The sequence below is a fragment of the Echeneis naucrates genome, chromosome 14 (genome assembly GCF_900963305.1).
Source record: "Echeneis naucrates chromosome 14, fEcheNa1.1, whole genome shotgun sequence".
Lineage (NCBI taxonomy): Eukaryota > Metazoa > Chordata > Actinopteri > Carangiformes > Echeneidae > Echeneis > Echeneis naucrates.
In genome coordinates, this window is record NC_042524.1 from 15,593,920 (window position 1) to 15,615,871 (window position 21,952).

General features: G+C 40.1%; 1 protein-coding gene across 1 annotated transcript in view; it reads left to right on the forward strand.

The window, feature by feature from the left end:
• The window catches only part of gabra3 (gamma-aminobutyric acid type A receptor subunit alpha3), a 39,196-nt gene that overhangs the window by 11,831 nt on the left and 5,413 nt on the right, over nt 1-21,952 (forward strand). The window contains exons 4-8 of the mRNA XM_029519847.1: nt 10,511-10,731; nt 14,471-14,553; nt 15,411-15,554; nt 17,646-17,798; nt 20,554-20,759. Coding sequence (XP_029375707.1) covers nt 10,511-10,731; nt 14,471-14,553; nt 15,411-15,554; nt 17,646-17,798; nt 20,554-20,759 — 807 coding nt within the window. The remainder of the gene's footprint in view (nt 1-10,510; nt 10,732-14,470; nt 14,554-15,410; nt 15,555-17,645; nt 17,799-20,553; nt 20,760-21,952) is intronic.

Below are 21,952 nucleotides of genomic sequence, written 5' to 3' on the forward strand. Positions count from 1 at the left end.
AACTAGTGACTCTGGCTGTTTCTATTCCCCTCCCAACCAGAAAAATGTAATGTGAATGCAATTCATTCATTCATCTTCTGCCGCTTATCCGTCTCCGGGTTTGTGGGGGATGCTGGAACCAATCCCAGCTCACAATGGGTGCGGGCGGGGCACACAGCTTCCAAGTAAAGGTGCTGCCTTTTTAAACAGCACCATTCTGGAAAAACTCTATTACGAGCCCTGGATGACCTCCATGAAACAGCAGATGCTAGAGACGGTTGGCGCTTTGTCTTGGGACCTTATACAGCATCTCACATATTTGATCATGCAGCTTTAATTGACCGCCTTGAGCACTGGGTTGTTTCTCTGGCTCAGCTCTGAGCAGGCCTGATAGCCTTTATGACGTAGTGAGATTAGTTCTTTTTGGAGACAGAGTGGATTTTTTTTTTTTGGGGTTCTCACTAAGGAGTCTCTTCGTATTGCAAGCATCGACTTGTGTAGAGAAGCTTACACTCAGGCTGTCAGACTTCACAGAAGTTGGTGAGGATCTCACAGACTTATATGAAGACCACTGCAGTGTGTGGCAGAGGCCAAAGGCCTTAAAACAACCCCTTTACTTTCATTCGCTGTGTATTGCTGCAGACTTAGTGATCCCTTTTTCAAGTAACGTCCAACATTTCTTCATTTAAATGGCGCATTGCACTGATGTGATCTGCTTGTTTTACAGCCACTTTCACATTCATACAGCAAGTGCCTTACAGTATTTATTAGTCATTATCAATTATTCATTAAATGTAACTTTGCATATTAATTTTACTGGAGCGTAATCTCAGTAATCTAAACTGATCCGTAATGTGCAAACCACAGCATAATGCATTTGCGTGTCCAGCACCTATGTTTTGGCATCTTTTTCCCACAAAGCCATATCTAAAATAGACTTTTCTTTGTTTCGTATTAAATTCATTAAAGTAGGTGGTAAGGTAGGTTGTTTATCTTGCTTTATGAGTTGGTATTGAATTAGAAATCTTTTTTTTTTTTTTTTTCCTTCCACCTTCCTGCCCCTGTAAAGAGCACACTGGCCACAGTATGATGAACTTTCTTTGGGAGACAGGGTTTGCTCTCTCACTTTATCACAATAGACAGTGCTTTATCTTTTTCAGCAGATATCACCTTTGGGGTCTCTCAGGGCTCAATTCTAGCCCCAGTCTTTTATTCCCTTCACATGCTCCACTTGGCAACACCATGAATCAGTGGCAAACAGCACAGAGAAGAGTCAGTGGCACAAGCTACGGCTGCACAGGCCACAGAAACCCGCTTGCGATGACGTTTTAATGGGAGCCAGTGTCACTGGGGCCAGAGCAGATGTTTTTCTGTATGCTGTCAAAGGCAAAATCCCTGTTTTACAGACACATTAACACCTTCTTCCTGCAATCAGTGTATGAACTATGGGTGCCAATGTTTTGACTGCTTCCAGACAAGAAGCCATATTGATGTTTGTTAATTTTCTGCATTGCTTGGTCATTGTTTGATGTCTGGTAAGGCTCATTCTGGCCTCAGGTTACACTGTATTTTCTTGCTTTTTATGCTCATAAACACTGCTTAACGGCCGGGAGTATTTCCTTTTCATACTTTCCGCAGTCGAGCCTCAAAAGATATTTTAGCCTCCAGGAAGCATCCAACTATAAAACAGAAGTAAATATAGTCTGTACTTTGGAGTTCGATAAATTACATTCCCGTTCTTATCCATTGGATATGTGATACATACAGTGTAAAAAGCAAAAACATGAAACCAAATACAGTTTATTTACGATTGTGTTAGCATCATTGTGTCCAGCCAGGCATCCTAAACGTTGTGCATTTTAGCTAATATTTCTCAGTGTAATTCAGCTCAAGAATTGATATTCTATGTTCAGATCTCTCGCACAGCTGTGATTTTCTCCTAAATTCTACCTTCACAAAAAGTACTGCAGAATTTGCTGCACAGCCATTGTATGGGATTACAGATCCGCACCAGGAGCTGTGGGGCTCCTTTAAGCGGAGAAGAAAATGAGAGGAGAGAAGCCCAACGATTATACAGTATAATGAGCACATGTGGACAGTAGGCTCCACTGAAGTAGGTCTTGACGCTGACCTTAAATAATAAACAGTCTGAATTTCTGATATCGGGGCCCATTTCCAAAGGGCCTTTGAGAGTGAGTGATTGTCAGGGTGGATCCGTTTTTCTTGCGATTGGAGAATAACAAAGGCGTTACATCCAGCAGGACGAGAACTGGCTTAGGTTTATAGTTTATAGTGGGTAATAGTGTGATGCACTGTGCGGTGAATTATTTTCAGATTTTCAGTATATTTGGGCTTTGAAGACGCCCTTGAGTTCTGGTACTTGGAGCCAATGAAGGCCAATCTACAGTCGGTCAGGGTTGTGAGATTGTGTTTTCTGGTTCATGAGTTTCCAGGCTACTGAGCTCAGAATGAATCGGATGTGTTACAGGAGTGTCGAGCGACACAGCCCCGGAGTATTGAGCACTGCAGTAAACAGTCCTGGGAAACAAAAGCATGGAGCACTTTTCTAGGTCAGTTAAAGGAGAGAAAATGACTAATCCTGGAGCTATTTCAGAGGGGGAAAGAAGCTTCTTTTTTTTTTCCATATTTCCTTGATGTGTTTACCAAAATAAAGTTCTGTTTTGGAGACAAGTCACCAGAGTTAGATTAGGAGATTCTATTGGGTCATTAAAATGAAAACCAGCTGTAAACTGCTCAGGACATAAAGTCTATTTGTGTTATCATGTCGTTTAAAGCATTAACATTTTGTCTAGGCTAATTGTTTCCCTTTTTAATGAACTATGTTATGAACCTTTTTACAGGTTTTAAATTGATACTGCTCCATCTTTGTCAAATATACCACCCTATAAACACATTGACTTTGGATTGTATGGGTGAGACTGAGACTGAGACCTACTCCTCCAACTGGGTGAATAAAAAAAGCTGTGGGTCCCTAAACTCCCAAACCCATATAATCTTATGTCCATGTGACAATGAAAGTGAAAAATTCAAAAGCCATTTACTTGTATGGTTCCAGCATCTGGGGGAAGACAATTATCTACATAAAATAGGTTTTTGATGAGTTTCAAACAAGGTTAATGCTAAGCCGCTAGCAGCTAGTAGGTCGCATGGTCACATTTATCAGTCAGCACTAAAGCAGTGTTCAAATGAGGCTTATGAGTCCTGCTTAGAATTAGGTGATTTCCAGATTTTTGATCTAGCTCCATTATGTGACAACATTTCAACAAATTCCTTACAATGTATTCTGAGGGAGCAAGCATGTCTGCCAAATCATGGCAGTATATCCAACAACTGATGAGACATTTCACTCGAGCAGCATCTTAATAGGCCAAAAGAAAATGGCAGGGGAACCTATTGTTTGTAGGATGGCCCGCCTGTGGGCCATGAATGTGTGTAAAATCATTCAGTAAATGTATATTTTTCAAGCTCTAATCTGCTGGTAGCGTTCGATGACAAATCCCCAAAGTTATTTGGATTCATACAATGGGAACAATGAAGGTCCGTACCCAACAGCATAGCAATCAACCCAATAGTTTAGACAAAAGCGCTGACTGATTGGCATCGCTGTCCCCAAAGCCACCCTGCCACCGCATCTAAAAATCTGGAGCATTAAATGCTTGGAGAATCTATTAAATCTGAAACCTTCCAAGACAGAGCACACTCCATACCCAAGGCATTTCATAGTTTATGTTACATACATCCAGGGGTCCAATTACCCATCACTGAAACATCAAGTGTCCCAGAAATGTCTGCTTCTCAGTCACCCTGAGGGCCAGTTGTTCCGCCTTCACTTAGACCCCAATACACCACATCTGCCTTTAGTGTCCCACTATCACAACAGGATGAGGCTAACTGCGTAATCGGGGTAAATCCTTGAATATTAGGCCAATAACAAGGCTGACATTGTTCAGAGTTGTGTCTGACCATGGCAGATTTCTGCAGTGTGTCACACCAAGACCCAGAATGTGGATCGCTACCTTGATGCTGATCTCTGGTAAGTAGGAGGGTGATTTTCTCTTCCTCCACCCCCCACCCCATCACGTCCTCCTGCTGATTTTTCCTCCGGCTTTCGCTTCTGTCTCCTTACTCACTCCCTCTCAGGTCTGCGGAGTCGTATCTCATCCACATGTATGCACTGTCAAGGCACATTTACCTGTCTCTTGGTTTGACAGGTCTGTTCTGATAAAATGGGAAGCGATTTAAGCTGTCACAGGTGCTGTGCTGAGGCCTGCTCTGACAAAGATGTCATTGATGGCCTGATCTCAGTAGAGGTTTGCAGTCTCTAGGGTAAACATTTCTGAAATATCTGAGGATTTCAGCAAACCCTCTTCGCCGTAAAAAAAGCATTCAAGGGAACTCAAACTTCAAAATGCCTGAGCAGTTCAAGGTCTGCAGAACGAACAGATGGAGGCTTGTGTTGCTAAAATTTGAAGGTGAACTCCTGGATTCTGCATCAATCACATTGTCCTTGTCCAAAGACATGCAAACCCAATTAGACCCTTCAAATTAGTCCAGGATCCTTTTCAAAAAATACATGTACTTTTGAAATAGGGCTTTATTTTTTTCCACTCACTATTTGGGTCATCATGTTCCCCAGTGGCACAGTCTGATTCATGCCCATGGCGGGTACACCTCTAAAATCAGCACCCTATATTTTTTGTGCAAATAGCAGCCACAGGTAACGGGACCTCAGTGCCCTGCAATCGTATAACCATCAACTGACAGGAAGTGCCAACATTATTTATGGAATAGGAGCAGCCTACTGTACGACACCCACTTTGGAAATGTTCACTCTGACTACTGAACAGATACCTTCAGCACAGCCACAGCCGAGGTGAGAACACTGTGGCTGTCGATGGGATCTTCTTCTTCTGTTTCTTTGAACTGCAATATGGTTTGAAACATTAATAATGTGAAATACTCTCTATCCCAGCAGTACAGTCCCTGTATGAAGCTGTCTTGAAAACAAAAAGTATGCATGTTTGCGGTACAAAATGTTATTTTTCCACATTTTCAGCGTTTCAGTGGTCATACTATTATGATCACTTTGGCAACTGAAAAATACATTCAATTGCTTTACGACTATGTTTTTATTGATTTGTTCTTTTGAGGGATTCTGCTTTTTAAATCAGCACATTAAAAAATGGCGTTGATGAACATATCAACAAATGATGTTGATACTAACAACATATTTCATTTGTTTTTCTTATTTCTTATATCAAAGGTTCAATCCTGCATGATTTCTGCTTTTAATGGTTATTTTGTTTGTTTACTTTGTGGAAAGTGTTATCAGGAGATACATCCGGCTGCAATGAGCCTCAGGTTAATAAGTAAGTATATCTGATTGAACTGATGTGAACCCATCTACCATCAAAAAAATCCATTATGTTTTTACCGCCCTCTCCGTGTACCTTTCACTCTGGGTGCACAAGAGAGCGAGCACATGCTGAGACAGTGCTCACTGACATGTAATCTAAGCCTTACCACAACCAGACGTCCTCTGCTTTATATGACCGCTCTGCAGCCACATCAACTCCCTATGTTTTCACTGCAGTACAAGCAGCACAGCATTTAGTGAATTTATGGACCGCAATTACGTTTCCTTCAAAACTTGTGCTGGTAAACATAATTATTAGAGGATAGAGCTGCACATGATGTAAACAGCTCTAATCTAGTTTAACCAAATGCTCTTTTCCCTCTCATTTCCCTCCTGAACACAAGCCACTTATGTTAATTTCCCTGAAAGCAGTTCAAGACAACCAGAATTTCATAATGTGCCTAAGACAAAATGCATTATGTTTTATGACTTGAATGATTGCGTAAACATGTTTACTGCGACATATCCTTAATTTGTATAATGCCATTGACTCAAGGGCTGATTGCCTTTGTGGAGCAAAACCTTGGCATCTGAAATGTGACACAATGAAGCGCTGAGACATGTTTACACCTCAGAGCTGCAGAAGCTGTAGAACCCTGAAGATAATTGGCACTGGTACGGGATTTACAGCTCATTGCAAGTCTCACACAGGTTACACTCCCAGCAGGGGAAGGTGAACAGCACAATAAGTGAAGCGAGAGAGAATAATTGACAAAGCGAGCGCAAGAAGGACGAGTAATTAAGACATTAATCAAATCTCTGACTAATCATTATAATGCCCAGAGTGTGAAGTTAACAAGAGCCAGGCCAGATTGATACGCAACCACAAGGAAATGGTGTGTATCATTACCACAACAGCTAATTCAAACGTTACCTCTGGTCTGCTGTGTACTGTCAAAAAGTAGATTTTCAAACATACATCACAAATAACAATTCTTCACAATAAATTGAGGTAGTAGCTCTCTCAAATAATTTAAGATGCGCAGGGACACGAAATCAAACCAGCCACTCCAAATCAGTTAATGTAGATGAAATGCATCTGTCAAGGTGTAATGAAATAAGAATGTCAGGCCGTAAGTTATTGCGTGCAAAGATGTCAATTTAGTGGAACGAGCAAGTTGTTTGCTTGTTTGGGTCACCATGCCCACAGAGATGGCTTACCATCATTTTGTTGTTGTTTTTTTTGAGAAGAAAATTGTTCATTTTGATAAATCTGCATCTGAACTAGCCTGATAATTTAATGAAATGGAGAGAAAACCTGTCTAAGCCACCACATCCAGATCTGTTGAGGAAAACCAAACTAGAACTCAAGTGTGATGAAATAACCAAATGTTTAGAATTTAATGAACTCATTAGTTGAAGATAAAAAGGTTGCATTAATATTCTATCAAGATATTAGACAAAACCTTCCTGCCATTATCAGAGAACCCGATGCTGTGTCATTTTTTAAGGTCTAGACTCATTTAGCTCCGTCTACTGTACATCCTACCTTAAATGCCACCTTATCAGCCAGTCCCATTATATTCTTCATTTCCTTTCATTCTCATAATTTTCTTGCTCCTCCTGCCCCCCTATTGGCTTGCTCTCATCGCTGCTCCTCTTACACTGAGGCATGCACTCACAAATGAGCAAAGGAGACATTTCTTTGCCTGTCTGACATGCTTCCTCTCGGCTTGTTTTATAATCCCTGTTTTTTTATCCGTTTGTGCATTCCATTCTTGTAAAGTACTGCTGGGATATTATTACAGTATTTACTCAAAGTGTTCAGTAATTAACCTCAGCTTCAAAATGCAAATTTGGTGATGACATGCAGGACAGTGAGTGTCATTTTGTACATCATTATGAAGCAGATTCAAATAAACACAGCAATGCTTTTAATTTGTGTTGATTTAGCAGCTCTGTGCTGTAAGGACAGCGTGTTTCTGCGGAGACCAAAGAGACTGCACCATCACTGTTTGAGGGTTGACCGATAGCAAATTACGTTAAGCAGCTTTGTTAAACCTTTGTTGCCCTTTTTCATCCCCTCTATCTGCCCTTGTTTCCTGTAACTGCACAATTAATGCAAAAAAAAAAAAAAAAAAAACGGAGGACAAAGATATTTTCATCGCTGCCGTTAGAGGGGTGTGGTTCTTGGACGAACCCCGTTTATAAAGGGCATTTATTGTCTCCACATAATGATTAATGCATGACAGAATATTTATAGATGAAAATTCGATTAAAGAAAATCAATTTTGCATTAACTGATTTGAATGCAGGTTTATCAGAGCACTGTATCTGGAGCAAACTGCAGTGCCAGGTGATAATTCTAAGTGAGTTTGACCCAAAGAGTGACCCCTTTCACAATTCACGTATGTCTTATCAGCAGCTGCTAATTCAAAAATATTGATTTTGCAACTTGAAAATCATTCATGTGGCAAAAGTGCCTCACATGTTCTCATTCTTTGGGCTTTTGGTGCTTTAATCTGTTACAATTCACTACAAAATGCTCCTTTTTATTATTGGCGTGCTCTACGGACCAAACAAAAATTAAAAGTTAGCGCAATAGGAAATAGTTTCTACATTCTGGGTAAATGCAAATGAGACCAAATCTGGGAGTGTCTCGGTGAGACATGCAACTTATGTGCAATTTCCCGCTTCTAATCAATCCAAGGAATGGTTTATCACATAACTCCCCTGTTTCTCTCACCGCACACAGTTCTCTGGCTGCCACATGATAGCACGAGGTATATAAAAGGGATTTGAATTGTATGTGTGAAGAGTGATTGTATACGCATAGATCTGCTTGTAACACTGTCATTCACGGGCTATCAATGCATTTTTAAGTGTCTTTAAAATTATAGTTGTTTGCTACACTAACTCCGTTCATGATCCTCGCCGCTATAAAAAAAGCATTTGAAATCTAGTGCTGGGCTGAAATTCCACTCTGTCTCCTCTGTCAAAGAGAAATCAATCACTCAGTCCCTGGAGGAACACCAGCTGGCATTTGAACTGATTGTGCCATTTGGCCTTATGTGGAGACTGACTATGCTTTTTCCACTTTCCTCCTTCTCAATCTTCAAATTCATTCCAGTGTTTACAGGAGATTTATGTCCAAGGGAAACAAAAAATAAAAAATAAAAATGAGCAGAGCTGGGCCAAGCTCGCTATCGTTCATCACTCGATGTTTTACACTGATTGGGATGAAATTTGGCATCTCGTGAAGAAAAAGGCAAGAAGAATAAAGTCTACAAACATGAGGATAACTGTAGTAATGAGTATTTAAGTGGTTCAGCATCTTTCTCAGCCAAACTCAACTTATCTGTTGCTGGAAGGTTTTGGTGGAAGATAAACAAGAGACTGAACAGTAAATCCCTGTTTTGTGTGTGCCTTATCCTGTGTCTCAATTCCGATTCTCAAATTTGCCAGGGGAGGAACAGCAAGGTATTTTCAAACTTGTGACAAGACTACCTTGTTGAAATTCACACCCTGTGTCATTAAGTTCACCATGTACACTGCATCACATATGAGGGGGATTATTGAAAATGGAGCCGTGTTGTTGGCCTAAAAGAACACTGCATTGTTTATTTGCATATAAATCAAGAGAGTGAGACGTAATCACAGGTGGCCTCTTGAGACATATGAGACAGATCATTGAAGATGCATATTAATACAGATCTGAAGGTCTGAACGGGGCCCCAGCCCAGCATTCATGTCCAAGAGGATCCAATTCATGCCCCACCTGAATCTGATTACGCTCGCAATAGATGCTTTTCTTTAATTAGATGTGCACTTTGACAGCAAAGAAGTGTTTTAGTGCAAGCTGTTTGTCACACTTGCTTTTATCTGTCTGTGGAGTTCTCTGTGGGCTTTATTAAGACCACCATTGTGGGGACAGATGCAGTGTAATTGTTTTATGGACTGTAGGTTTGCTCTTCGTCAGGAGGGCAATCACATCAATTAACAGGCATCCATCCTGCGTAGTTCAGAGGAGCCCGGTTGGTGTGTTGAGTGGAAGTTGTAAACCTCCCTTGCTGAGGATGATAGCTTCCTGTTGTTAAAGCCACTGAAAACGACTTGATCCGGGTTTTTTTTTTGTTTTGTTTTGTTTTGTTTTTTTCTTCTGTCCAGGGAGCAGTCGGCCTTTCACTTTCTGAGCAAAAGCACAGAAACAATTAGAGTGGCACATGTGCTCTGCTTGCATTGATCCCCAATAATGTGTACTGTTGTGTGCGATGCAGACAGCTTACCTCTATCTCCCTCTGCTAATACAGCTGAATGCAGTCTGCACTGCCGCTGTAAGGAGCTGATGAGGAGAGGCGGTTGCTAGGACACCAACTCCTACTGTTTGAAAAATGTGAAATAAATTTCTTTTGACTGGCTACTTCCTGCATTCATTTTATTCCGTTTTATTTTCATGTGTTGGTGACAACACAGGAAGACTTTGTTGCGTATTAATAAAACATGAAACAGATGTATTACAAGGTTTTTTGCTGAAGCCCATTTGTGTATCTGTCCATGGTTACGCTTTCAAGTTCAAGAGAAATGCTATACTGTTAACAGATCAGTAATTGCTTGCTACAGGAATACATTGAATATATTCAGTAACTGGTATGTATTTGTGTGTGTGTGTGTATACATATCCCTGCTTCTGTGAAACAGATGGTATGGCATAACACCCGTTGGTGTATTCTTATTAAAAAAAAAAAAAAAAAAAAGACTACATTAGTCTCATGAACAAAGTTGCAACAAAAGAAAAAAAAATAGATTTTAATCTTACAACATCTATATTGCATTGCATACTCATGCAGTTTATAAAAGTTTTACATATTGTGAGGTATTCAGCGGGCAGAACTCCTTTGCAGAAGGAGCTATTTCACTGAAGACATTTACTTTTTCCTGGGCAGGATGGCTCCAATCGAAAAAGGTCCCCAGTTAGTCAGCAAACCATCATTACCGCTATTAATTATACGTGTGCTTTTCCTGCTTTGACAAGAAAAAATGGCCACCGTGAAAAGGTTGAGTGTTACCCATGTATTACTTCTACGTACTTTGTGCCTTTTCCTAGCGCTGTAAACTGTCCTCTTGGTAACCAATCCTTCATACTCTTCCTCTTAGGAGTACACCATTGATGTCTTCTTCCGTCAGAGTTGGAGGGATGAGAGGCTGAAATTTGACGGGCCGATGCAAGTCTTACCCCTCAACAACCTGCTGGCCAGCAAGATCTGGACTCCCGATACCTTTTTTCACAACGGGAAGAAGTCTGTGGCTCACAACATGACAACTCCCAACAAACTTCTACGTCTAGTTGACAACGGCACACTTCTCTACACGATGAGGTGAGACGCTGCCACTCCTTTGCAGAACGCTGTAACCTCTCTGACAAAACAAGTAGCCTGCTGCCAGGCCAGCATCTCTGTGAGGCTCTGCTTAGCTGAGATAAGTTTTTCAGCCATTTTCTGATCAGACCCGCGGTTATAACATTTTACCGTTGACTGACTGCACAACAGAGACAGTATCGTACATTATAAACGGCACAGAAACAGTCATGATGTGATTCTGTTGCATACACTTCACTGGTGAGCCATTCACGTCATGTACTATGGTTGTATAGGTCTACAGTTTTGTGCTGAGCAACAGCTGGGTGTGGTACCGAGTGAACTGAAGGTTAAAGTCAAAACCAGTGGTTGACTTTTGTGTAATAAGAGAAACCTGTCATAGAAAAAATTTTAGCTGTATATTCAAGAAATAAATGAATATTTTAACCAAACCAAAGAATAAAATCAGCAATGTATTTTAACTTCCAGTATTAGCACAAACGTTTTGGTAAAAAACAAAACAAAGCAAAACAAAAATAATTGGAAAAGTTTCATTTTGGCCTGATCGTGGTGGTAGATGAAAAATACAAAATGTCAACACTAACCTCCTAACACTCAAAGGATTAGCCCCTAAATTTTTGGGGAGCAGCTAGAGAAACTTCATCATGTCCGATCGCTTCATTTGTTAGATGATGAACAGTCTTCCAGTCCGTCTGGCCCACACGCATTTCACACAGACAGCTAAGATAATAATAATCACTTGAAGAAAGGATTGCCGCTGTATGCCTAAAGTAGACTGTGAATAGCATCAGCTACCAAGACAGTCACAGCCACTCAAACTATTATTTATGGGACTGGAGCAAAAATATGTCATTGGTTCCAACTCATCTAGTCACTGAATCCATCAGTCAGCTTCCCCCCAGCTTTGGCTTTTTGAGAAAAAAATGTTTGATGATTGCAGTCCACAAGGTCAGTATTGATTTTAGGGGTTGAAAATGAAACAGCGAGAATTCATTTTCATTTTGTGGTGCCACATGAGTGTATCTGATGCAGTGGCAGTTCTGCCAAGGCCAAGTGAGGCATCTGAGGTCTAATGGGGTATCACAAGGACAGTTGTGTTAACATAACCAAGTAAATGTGTGGTGAGATGATGCAGAGATTGTTTAAAGCAAAGTAGGATGAATATCTGTCAGACAAAAAACACAAACAGCATCTTAAATCCATTTTGGAGCTGCAGCTGCTTCAGTTCAAGATACCAAACAAAACATGTCTGAAATCACTCTCTTGGCACCAGTGTTTATTCAGAGCTTGCGGTTTTGAAAAGCTGCGAATTATTGTAGTATATTGCTGCAGCATTTCAACTGTCTATCTAAATTAGCATAAGAAATGTGAAGGGAAATATTATACATAGATTCAAGTATATGCCTTACCTCACCTTTACAATGCAGCACAATGCTGGCCATTCAGTTGGAGGGCCCTAAATGAAGATTTGCAGTATTTTTAGAGGCACTGGGTAACGCAGAAAGACTGATAACTTGAGTTTTCCTGAGTCCACTTAACAGGTATTGGGGTTTTAGAGAATAAAGCCATCTATTTTTGTAGGACGTCTGATATGAAGTACATCACCATAGTACCCTGAGTTGATTGGCACTCTTCAATGAGCAACTGCATAAATCCATTTAATCAGCACGTCTACAAAAACTAAACTGACAAATGCTGTGAAGGGGTCTGCTCTGCAGGATTGCGTCATTATTTTTGAATTGAGGCAGCTCCTATTGTCTGCCAGAGCTGCTGCAGTCCTGTGTTTAGTATTCGCCTTCCATGACCAAGTAAATCAGTTTATGAAAAATTTAAAATGTGCTCATCAAAGGCAGTGGTTTATGTTTTCAGTTAAAAACGCATTTATTCTGAAATCCCTTAACTGGATTTATACATTTAAGAGCCCCCAATAATACAACTGCACAGCCATGTGTGTTTTTTTTTTAAACCTGTCCTGTTCATCAGCTGGGGCAGGCAATATGAATGGCGCCTGGTGCCTTGTGTGGAAATCTTGTTCTGAGAGATGAAAGCTTTTTACAACAAAATCAGGATCCACAAACAAGTCCAGCACAACCAAACACTCACTGCCATGCAAGTATAGTTGGTGCAATGCTGCCTTAAAAAAATGCATTTAACACTGTTAAATTTTCACATAAAAACATCCAGCTATACAGAAAAAATAAATATATACTCCATACTGTTAAATCTACAATCGATCACACCATCACAATGTACCTAACTAAAATAGCACAAAAATGATGCAATGAACTACCAGAAAACTTGGCACAGGCATTCATAAGATGAATCTCATGTCACCATGAGGCTGTCCCATTTTGGTTTTTGGTGAAAAGGTGTTGAGGGACAGTTTTTTTTTTTTTTCTTGGGCATGCTCAATGGAGAAACAGAAAATGATTTGAAAGAGAATAGTGAATGGGACGCAGCAGTCAGGTCAACAAGGAACTGTGTTATCAGGGCTCCCCCAGACTGCATTGATTGACTGATCTCTTGAATATTCTTTCAGCACACATTCAGGTCTGAGTTATGAGGCAAATTTTTGTTGAACGTCTGATTTCTCATCACACTCAGCTGTACTTGTCTGTGATTTTTTTTCCTTTTTTTGTGCCTCTGTCTTTGTTTGTGTGTCAGAGCTTCTAAAGGAACGGGTTGAAGTTTGTCTATTTGGTGTTTAAGTGCTGCTTTATATGTAGCTGTGCACTGCTTTGGTCAGATGTATGTTGTGCTGTGTTAATTTGTGCAGTTACTGAGATATTTATCAGGAATAAGGCAGCACCAGAGAGCAGTCAAGAGGGTGGGGAACAATAGATGCACAAGGTTGTAGCTTGTGCCAAACAAAAAGCTAAGTAGAAACAGTACGTTCGTGTGTAAAAGTGGCCTGTGATATTTGTAGTTTCCATGCTGTGGCTACAAAAAACGTAATTTTTAACATTCTGGAACACGAGTGCTTATACCAGTGGGACCTACTGTTTTTTCAGAATTGTCCCCATTGAATATACAGCAGTAAAAAAAGAAAATACAGAACATCTAATACAAGCATCAAACAGTAGAACCACAGCAAGCAGCATTTGTCAGTTTGTCATGTCAGTTTTCCTGACGTGTTTTATGAAATCAGAATAGCACGTGAACAATTTACTTGCTTTAAAGTCCTGGTTGCTGGAATAATCCAGTTTTGGCTTATTACATGGGCTATAAATGTTGTAACCAAGTGACTATAACTGTGGTTGCAGTCCATTTATGAGTAGTTCAGCCCAATTTTTTGTGCTGCGGTTTTGTTTGAACTCAGCAAATCCAATTCTCCTGTTAATTAAACATGTATGAGTGTCATAATAAGCTCAATTTCCCAATGTATTTACAGAATACATTTAGTGGCTCTTTGACCAAATCAAATAAACTCTGGAGCTCTCTGGATAGTTTGGCTTTGTTGTCGGTTAGCCAAGCATCATTACCACTGACAGGATGGGAGCAAAGGACACAAAGATCCATACTCTTCAAATATCTGTACCGCGGATTTAAAATTAGTGAGATGCTCGGTCATTGTTTATTTTGATTGATCGATGTCTTGGCACACGACGAGGGCACAGGTGAAATCTCCTAACGTGTGACTGATGTAAACGCATTCAGTATCTCGTCTTTTAGTCATGTTTTCATAACGGCTGCCTCGACTATACTGCGGCCTGACCACTGAAGCTCTGTCCCCCCTCAGGTTGACCATTCATGCCGAGTGTCCCATGCACCTGGAGGATTTCCCGATGGATGCACACGCCTGTCCTCTGAAATTTGGAAGTTGTAAGTCAGTCCAGATGGTCACAGCAAAAACAGAGATTAATATAACATCACACAGCAGAAACGGTGGCGATTATTCTCTGCAGGTGTTGAGCATCTCCCCTGCCCTGGAGAAACTGGACCGACTTCTAGAAATCTATTACTAGGGGGGTCACTGTCACACGTAGAAGTGTTTCTTGTTGCAGCATATTAAATCTAGTGAACCTTCATCTCAATAAAAATGAGCCAAATTAACACCCTAAATCAGAAAATATGCTACCCATTAGAGAATAATGTGTTTCTGGCATGATGACCACCAGTAGCTTATCACAGAAATATCCGTGGTGCCTTATACCGTATTCCTGGCTGGAAGGTAACAGAAGAAGTCTCACGAAGAAAGTAAGTCAATGTTAGGCACATTATGTTAATCATATTTGCTGTCAGTATACGACCATTTGCTAATTAATGGCAAAAATTGCCAGTAAAGTAAAATTGGTGCATTTTTGGTCTTAAACCAAATAAGTGGACACATGAAGGGACTAAAGGCAGGCCAGTTGACCTCCATGACTTAATATATTAATCCATGCCAATTCATTTCAGTTTAGAAATGTGAGCTGATGGTGGCTCTAAATGAAAAGTTGAAGTCACTAGGGAACCCCCTCTGTCTCTGAACCTGATCAGATGGACAGTATAGTCCTCGCATATAATCACTACTGTACTGAAAACAACAAGGTACTCAGCTCATTACTTCCCGAAGATGACTGCACCTCATTTACTCAATCAAGTGCTGCAGCCTGGACAGATAAATGACAAAATATGATTTACCTCGCATGTTGATTTCTAATTTCTAATTTGTTTTTTGCCGCAACTCTGCTGCACAGACGCTTACACCAACAATGAAGTGATCTACCTATGGACCCAGGGAGATGAGAGGTCTGTCGCTGTGGCTGAGGACGGCTCCAGGCTGAATCAGTACGACTTACTGGGCCACGTTATTGGCAAAGAAACCATCAGCTCCAGCACAGGTAGACCGTGTGTCATCCGCAAACCAGACAGCAATGCACAATTCACTTCAAATGACATCAGACCTGGTCTGCTGTGTCGGGCAAAAGGTTACAGCTTAAAACAAACACACCACGCTGAGCTTTTATGGCTGCTTCGCTCTCAGCCAAGCAGAAAGTCACAGCAATTTTACCATTTGTAGTGGACACAAATTCTGTTTTGATGGAGGATACAACAAGTAGTCCAGGGCATACCCTGTCGTCCCCCAATGTGAGCTGGGATTGGCTCCAGCACCCCCCGCAACCCGGAAACAGGTAAGTGGTAGAAGATAAATGAATGAATGACACAGCAAGTACTGGAGCTGAATTCGTGTGTCATGGGATGAAACTCCTCCATTTTAATATATAAACTCTTACTAGTTAATCAAACCGCCTTCCCTCTTTTCTGTTGACATATAGTTGCACTTCTCTGTGTGTTCATCAATAACAGTTTGCACTTTTCCCAGGGTTCCATTATTTTAGATTCAGTTTGCATTATCTAGGTAGGGAAAATTATACATTTTCTGAGTTTTTTTGGAAACTATTCTGCATATTTACAGGGATAACACAACGAGGTACGCCAGAGGTGAAAGTCTTATTTCAATTCTGTTTTGGGCTAGTAGCCCGGCGTTAAAGGAAAAATATGCCAGCCCACACTTTTGATTACATATTCATTTGATTTGAAATTCTCATCAGCACTGTTGCAGAAACCTTTTATCTGCCACACAGCATCACATCACTTCTTCCCCACAGAAGGACATAAAGCTTACAGTAGGACTTTAACCTGAAGGGATGAATTGCTAAGGTAAGGGCCAGGCATTGATATATGCCAGTAAAAAGGAGAAAATTCACAGCAGTTAAGTGGTAACAAAATAGATCTAAACCCCCTCAGACAGAGTACTCAGTTTTATAATAATATATTTTTCAAATTGCATCACATAGCTTTGGTACAAATAGCATCAATAAAACTCCTAACAACAACTGGCTCTGGTAAACACTGCAAAAAGACAGAATAAAGTGCTAAAGTGCTGATTATGGTGAACCTAAAGATAAAAGACTGGTTCAATGGGGGAGAAGGTAATTACTGGAAGAGTACATAGCTGACAACTGAGCCTCACTGGCTTATCATTTTGAGAGATTTATGTACTGCGGTGATGCTTGTGGTTTTAAAGAGGTGAGCTACGGACTCACTGAACTGTCTGACATCAGTTGTGTTTGGGAGATCAAACCACAATAAAACCGCTTTGTTGGATGGCACGCGACCTGATTTCTCAGGAAGCCACGTGTGTTGAAAGCTGTTGAAATAATAGCACTTGTATAATTCCACAGAGAACACTTTACTTGAGCCCTTCTCTCTTTCTGTACTGTTTGGTTGTTTGAACCAAAGTCTAGAAATTTCAGAGGTACTTTGCAGAAGCCTCACTGACTAAAGTCTGACTTTAAGTGCAAAAAGTTGGAGTGAACATGGTTTGTTTCATGAACTGGCTCAGGATTTAGAAGACAGAAAATCTCACTTTTTCCCAACTTCAACATTGATGGAGCACAGGGAGCCATGGGGAATGGGCAGATTTGAGCCAGTTAGAATCAGCTCAAAAAAAAAAAAAAAAAAAACACCTTAGGGAACAAAAGGCTGTTTTTCTCATATCTTTGCAACACAGATTACAGACATGGCAATGAGAACTGGTGCCGAGGGGAGCAGTGAATTTGTCCATTTGCTGCCACCCGTTACAAAAAATGAGCTCAAGGAAACCTGGCCACCTGACTATTTAATACATAACCTGATAAGATTTGGCTGGAGTGTTGCTTTGGGGGCTGATCATTTTGAAAGAAGCAACTTTGGGCAACAAAGTCTGGTGATTTCTACTTCTCCCTGGATATCATGATCTTGATCACGGGACCCTAATGCAATATATGAGGAATAGAAAGGAAGATCCTTTACCATGACAATTTCACAAAGGAACACACGCACACACACACACACGTCTTTCTCCCAGCTGGACATGACTGTATCAATAATCACAACTTGTGTGTTTCTCTCCGTCGCTTTCTGTGTTTCTCTCCTCTCCTCTCCCTCAGGAGAATATGTAGTGATGACAACATATTTCCATTTGAAAAGGAAAATTGGCTATTTTGTGATCCAAACCTACCTGCCGTGCATCATGACTGTCATACTGTCTCAGGTCTCCTTCTGGCTGAACAGAGAATCCGTTCCTGCTCGTACCGTATTTGGTGAGTGCCATTTATGTGTCTTTAAACCAACACAAAAACATAAATATGCATTACATTATTTATTTCTTTACCAGGTTAGGTTTATTTGAAGATGTTCAATTAGGAGCAAAGACAGAAAGCATCTGCAGTGCTGCATCTGCTTATGCCTTGAGGTCATGATACAGACCTGAAAAAAAAAAGTTGGGCAACAGAAGTTTAAAAGGGTTTCGCCTTGATCCGTTTTAATTGGCATTATGATTAGGAAAGCAAAGCTTGGTGCGAGAGAAATGTATTTTCCCTCTCAGCTTTTATCACAGTATTGATTTGTACCGTCTTCTGCAACAGTGAAAACAATTAATCAAAGATAAGAACGAAAATTGGAAGCATGAATCAGAGAAAAACGTGACGAGTCATAGACGAGGTGCTGCAGTTCAGCTACATTATTGTTTTTATAACAGCCCGTCTGATTTCCCTTCACTGAGCTCAAAATAAAACTTTGTGCAAAGATTACTTTGTACCCTTCACTCATTTTTACCAGCACTGAATAAGAATCTATGTACCAAAGATCAAATCCCCACCTTTAAATATAGGGCCCAAAACAACACCCAACCTTTCAGAGGAGAAGCTAATATTTTCTGATCTCATATTTGTAGTTTTCCTGTCGTACATACAAAACCTTGCTGTGTTACTCCCTTCAATTTGTCCATCCAACACTATTCATGTTAAGAAGATACTGTCTGCTTAGATCAGCCTATATTCAAAGACGAGATGTCATGTCCTTCCCCTGCTTCTCTCAGCTGTCGTTCTGCTGCAATAACACTTGCTTAGCTTTTCCATAAACACACCCCTGAACAGTTGTCTGAAAATAAATTTCAGTCAACAAGAAATGCCATCTATAAAGAACAATTTCCCATCTACGAAGAGAGGAGCTGTAATTGTGTAATTGGTCTTTTTCTCAGTGGAGGGATTGAAAAATTGAAGGACATAATTCCCTGAAGTGCTCACATCTTGGATTTCCATGTTCTTATTGTCAAATTGATCAGCTGATGTGAGGTTCTTCCAACTGAGTTTTTTATATTTCTGTGTTCATCAGCAACTAAAATGATTTACTGTTTTATCCTCCTTTTCTATTCCACTTTCATATTCCATTATATTATTATTATATTTTTGTAGCTGAACACTATATTATTGGCATCCTAATACCCAAATTAGCCCAAAAGCATTGCACATAGGTTAAATATTGCAATAGTGTCAAATAACAAAAATTGCAGAACCTGAAGATGAATCAAATTATGCCCTTGTTACCTTCAATCACTGTCACCAATTCTAATTTCTCACCAACGATTCACTGGAATTCATCGACTTCCCTCTTTTCCAACACAACATTCATTTTTAGAGCCCACTCTGTCTATTTTTCATCAGACATCATCAGACAAGAAAGGTTAGAACAGATGAAGCGATAGCTTATGAGATTGGCTGGGTGTCCATTACCATGTCAAATCATATTTCACTCTGCATAACACTGAATATAGGCACATGGGCTGGGATGTGACATGATCTGTAAAAGATTCAATAACTTTATGATAAAGGATTAACTGACACAAATGGAGGTCTGCTCTCTCTTCTGTTTCCTGTAATTCAGAATCATTCTTATCCTGTGATTGAGGTGTTTTTCACTAATGGTGTCAAAGTCAAAAATCTCTCTCTGTTTGTGTTTAGATAAGGAAGTATCATGTTACAACTTGGGCCCAGTTTTCATGGTTAATGAAATACTTGCATTCATTGCCTTTAACTGTTTTGCACAGACACCGTTTTTCATGAGCATCTACTGGTGCAAGGAAACAGATGTCAAACTGGTTTTAATAAAGTTATGCCGAAAATACAGCTGGCAATGAGAAGTGTGTGCTCCGCTGAGTGACCCAGCCCGCTTACAATTTATATGGACAATTGAACTTTGTAGTATGTGACTCAACTTTATGGTCGCACACAGTAGACTATTTAAATATGAAGTTATGAAATGCAGTCCATCATCATTCTAACCCAAAAGATTAATTTACAAGATTGAACTAAATTGGACATTTCAAAACTGCCTTAACTCTGTGTTATATGGTACCAGTTAGCAATGTGGACAGACTGCACACAGCTTCCAGGGGCCACTTTCACAAAAACAATTGCATCTGGTCTGTGGTGCACAGCCAGATTGTGTTTTGCTCATATACCTTAAAAACCTTAGACTACTTATTCACTAGCTACTGCAGGTCTACACCGATATTAATGTAGTAACAATTGGCGACACCCATATATATATATATATATATATATATATATATACATACACACACACACACACACACACACACACACACACACACACACACACACACACACATACATACATACATACATACATACATACATACATACATACATACATACATACATACATACATACAAACAATTGTAACAGTTGAATTCTTCCAAAACACCAACTAAGTGACTGAAAGTGATCCCACAATCAGGCATCATTTTCTTTTTGAAAATTGTCTTACTTCACCCAGAATTTATTGAAACCACATTTTTATGTGCAAACTCCTTTCTGCAACAGACAAATTCAGTTAATCTGAACTCATCAGAATTTTTCATTCATCTTTTGGAGTTGCAAAATCTTAAGAGGGAAAGAAATGAAAAGTAAACAGTTCAAATCCCTTGCAACACTTGACAACATTTGGACATTTTCCTTTGAACCTGTTGACTGATCTTTTCATTTCATCCTCAGGGGTCACCACTGTCCTAACGATGACAACCCTGAGCATCAGTGCTAGAAACTCCCTTCCTAAGGTGGCCTATGCCACTGCCATGGACTGGTTCATGGCAGTGTGCTACGCCTTTGTCTTCTCTGCTTTGATTGAGTTTGCCACAGTCAACTACTTCACCAAGCGCAGCTGGGCATGGGATGGGAAAAAGGAAGGCATGGAAATAAGGGTGAGTGACTCTTATGTGAAATAGTTTCATATTAAAAAATAGGAGAAAAAAGGACATGACACGCATGCTCTTTCCATTCATCACAGTACATATCAAACATCAAAAATCACAAGCACATCTGACTATAAAACAAAGATTTAGATAAAGGAGTTTGCTTCCTATGTGGATATATTTGGTTTCAGATTATTTCTGTGTTAATTATGCCTCCTCTTTTTCTTCGATATTCTAAAATGCTTTCAGTGTCTCAGAAAGTCCTCATCTTACACTAGAGAAGCAATGAGGGCAAATTGCAGTTTGGAAAAAAAAAAAGGTCTTTCCTGAACATAGTCTGGAGTACACTATAAAGACTGTAAAGTGAGCTTTTATTTATTCATTAGCAGCAAAGTGGAGCAGGGACAGCAGGGAGGAACAGTGAGAGCAGAAACAGAGGTAAACTCCCAGAAACACTGGCCTTGATTTACAATGGCAGCATATGTTCAAGTCCCATCCTAAAGTCAGTGAAGACTCATTCTCCCCAGAAAAGATGGCTGCTACATCCAGGCAGCACATCGTAGGCACACTCCAGAATCCCCAGAAGCTGGCACTTTTATTTTAAGGCTGAAACATGATAAATCACAGGTTAAAGATATTCACCTTGATTAGGTTGTGTGTTGTGTTAGAGCAGGCCTATTCCACTAGCAGCCCGCCTGAATTTTTGAAAAAAAAAAAAAAAAAAAAAAAAAAAGAAGTAATGTTATATATCATGTTAATGTTACGTATCTCTGAGCTCTGAGCGACCCACGCACGCTATAAGATTCGTCCTTTTTAAGACATCTACTGCTGTGATTGGCTGTCAGTCACTCAGCATAGTCTCCTGTTGGAGGGCCAATGAGCAGGCCACAGCAAAACTGTTATTTGCTAGCAATTGAACAAGCCTCAAAATGTCGCTCTCCAAGTTAAAGGACCTAAAATCGACGGCGAAAATCGTCATTTCCAGAGCGAATGGACTGACAAGTATTTATTTACTTTGCTATCCACAAGCAATAAACCAGTGTGTATATTGTGCAACGATACTATTTCTGTGATGAAGGAGTACAACATGAAGAGGCATTTACCATTTATGGATATGGATCTGTTTTAAAAGCTCCTTAAGTGTTGATACAGACATTAATGTTAGTCTTGTGGCCACTGTTTGATTATATTCATCTTGATTT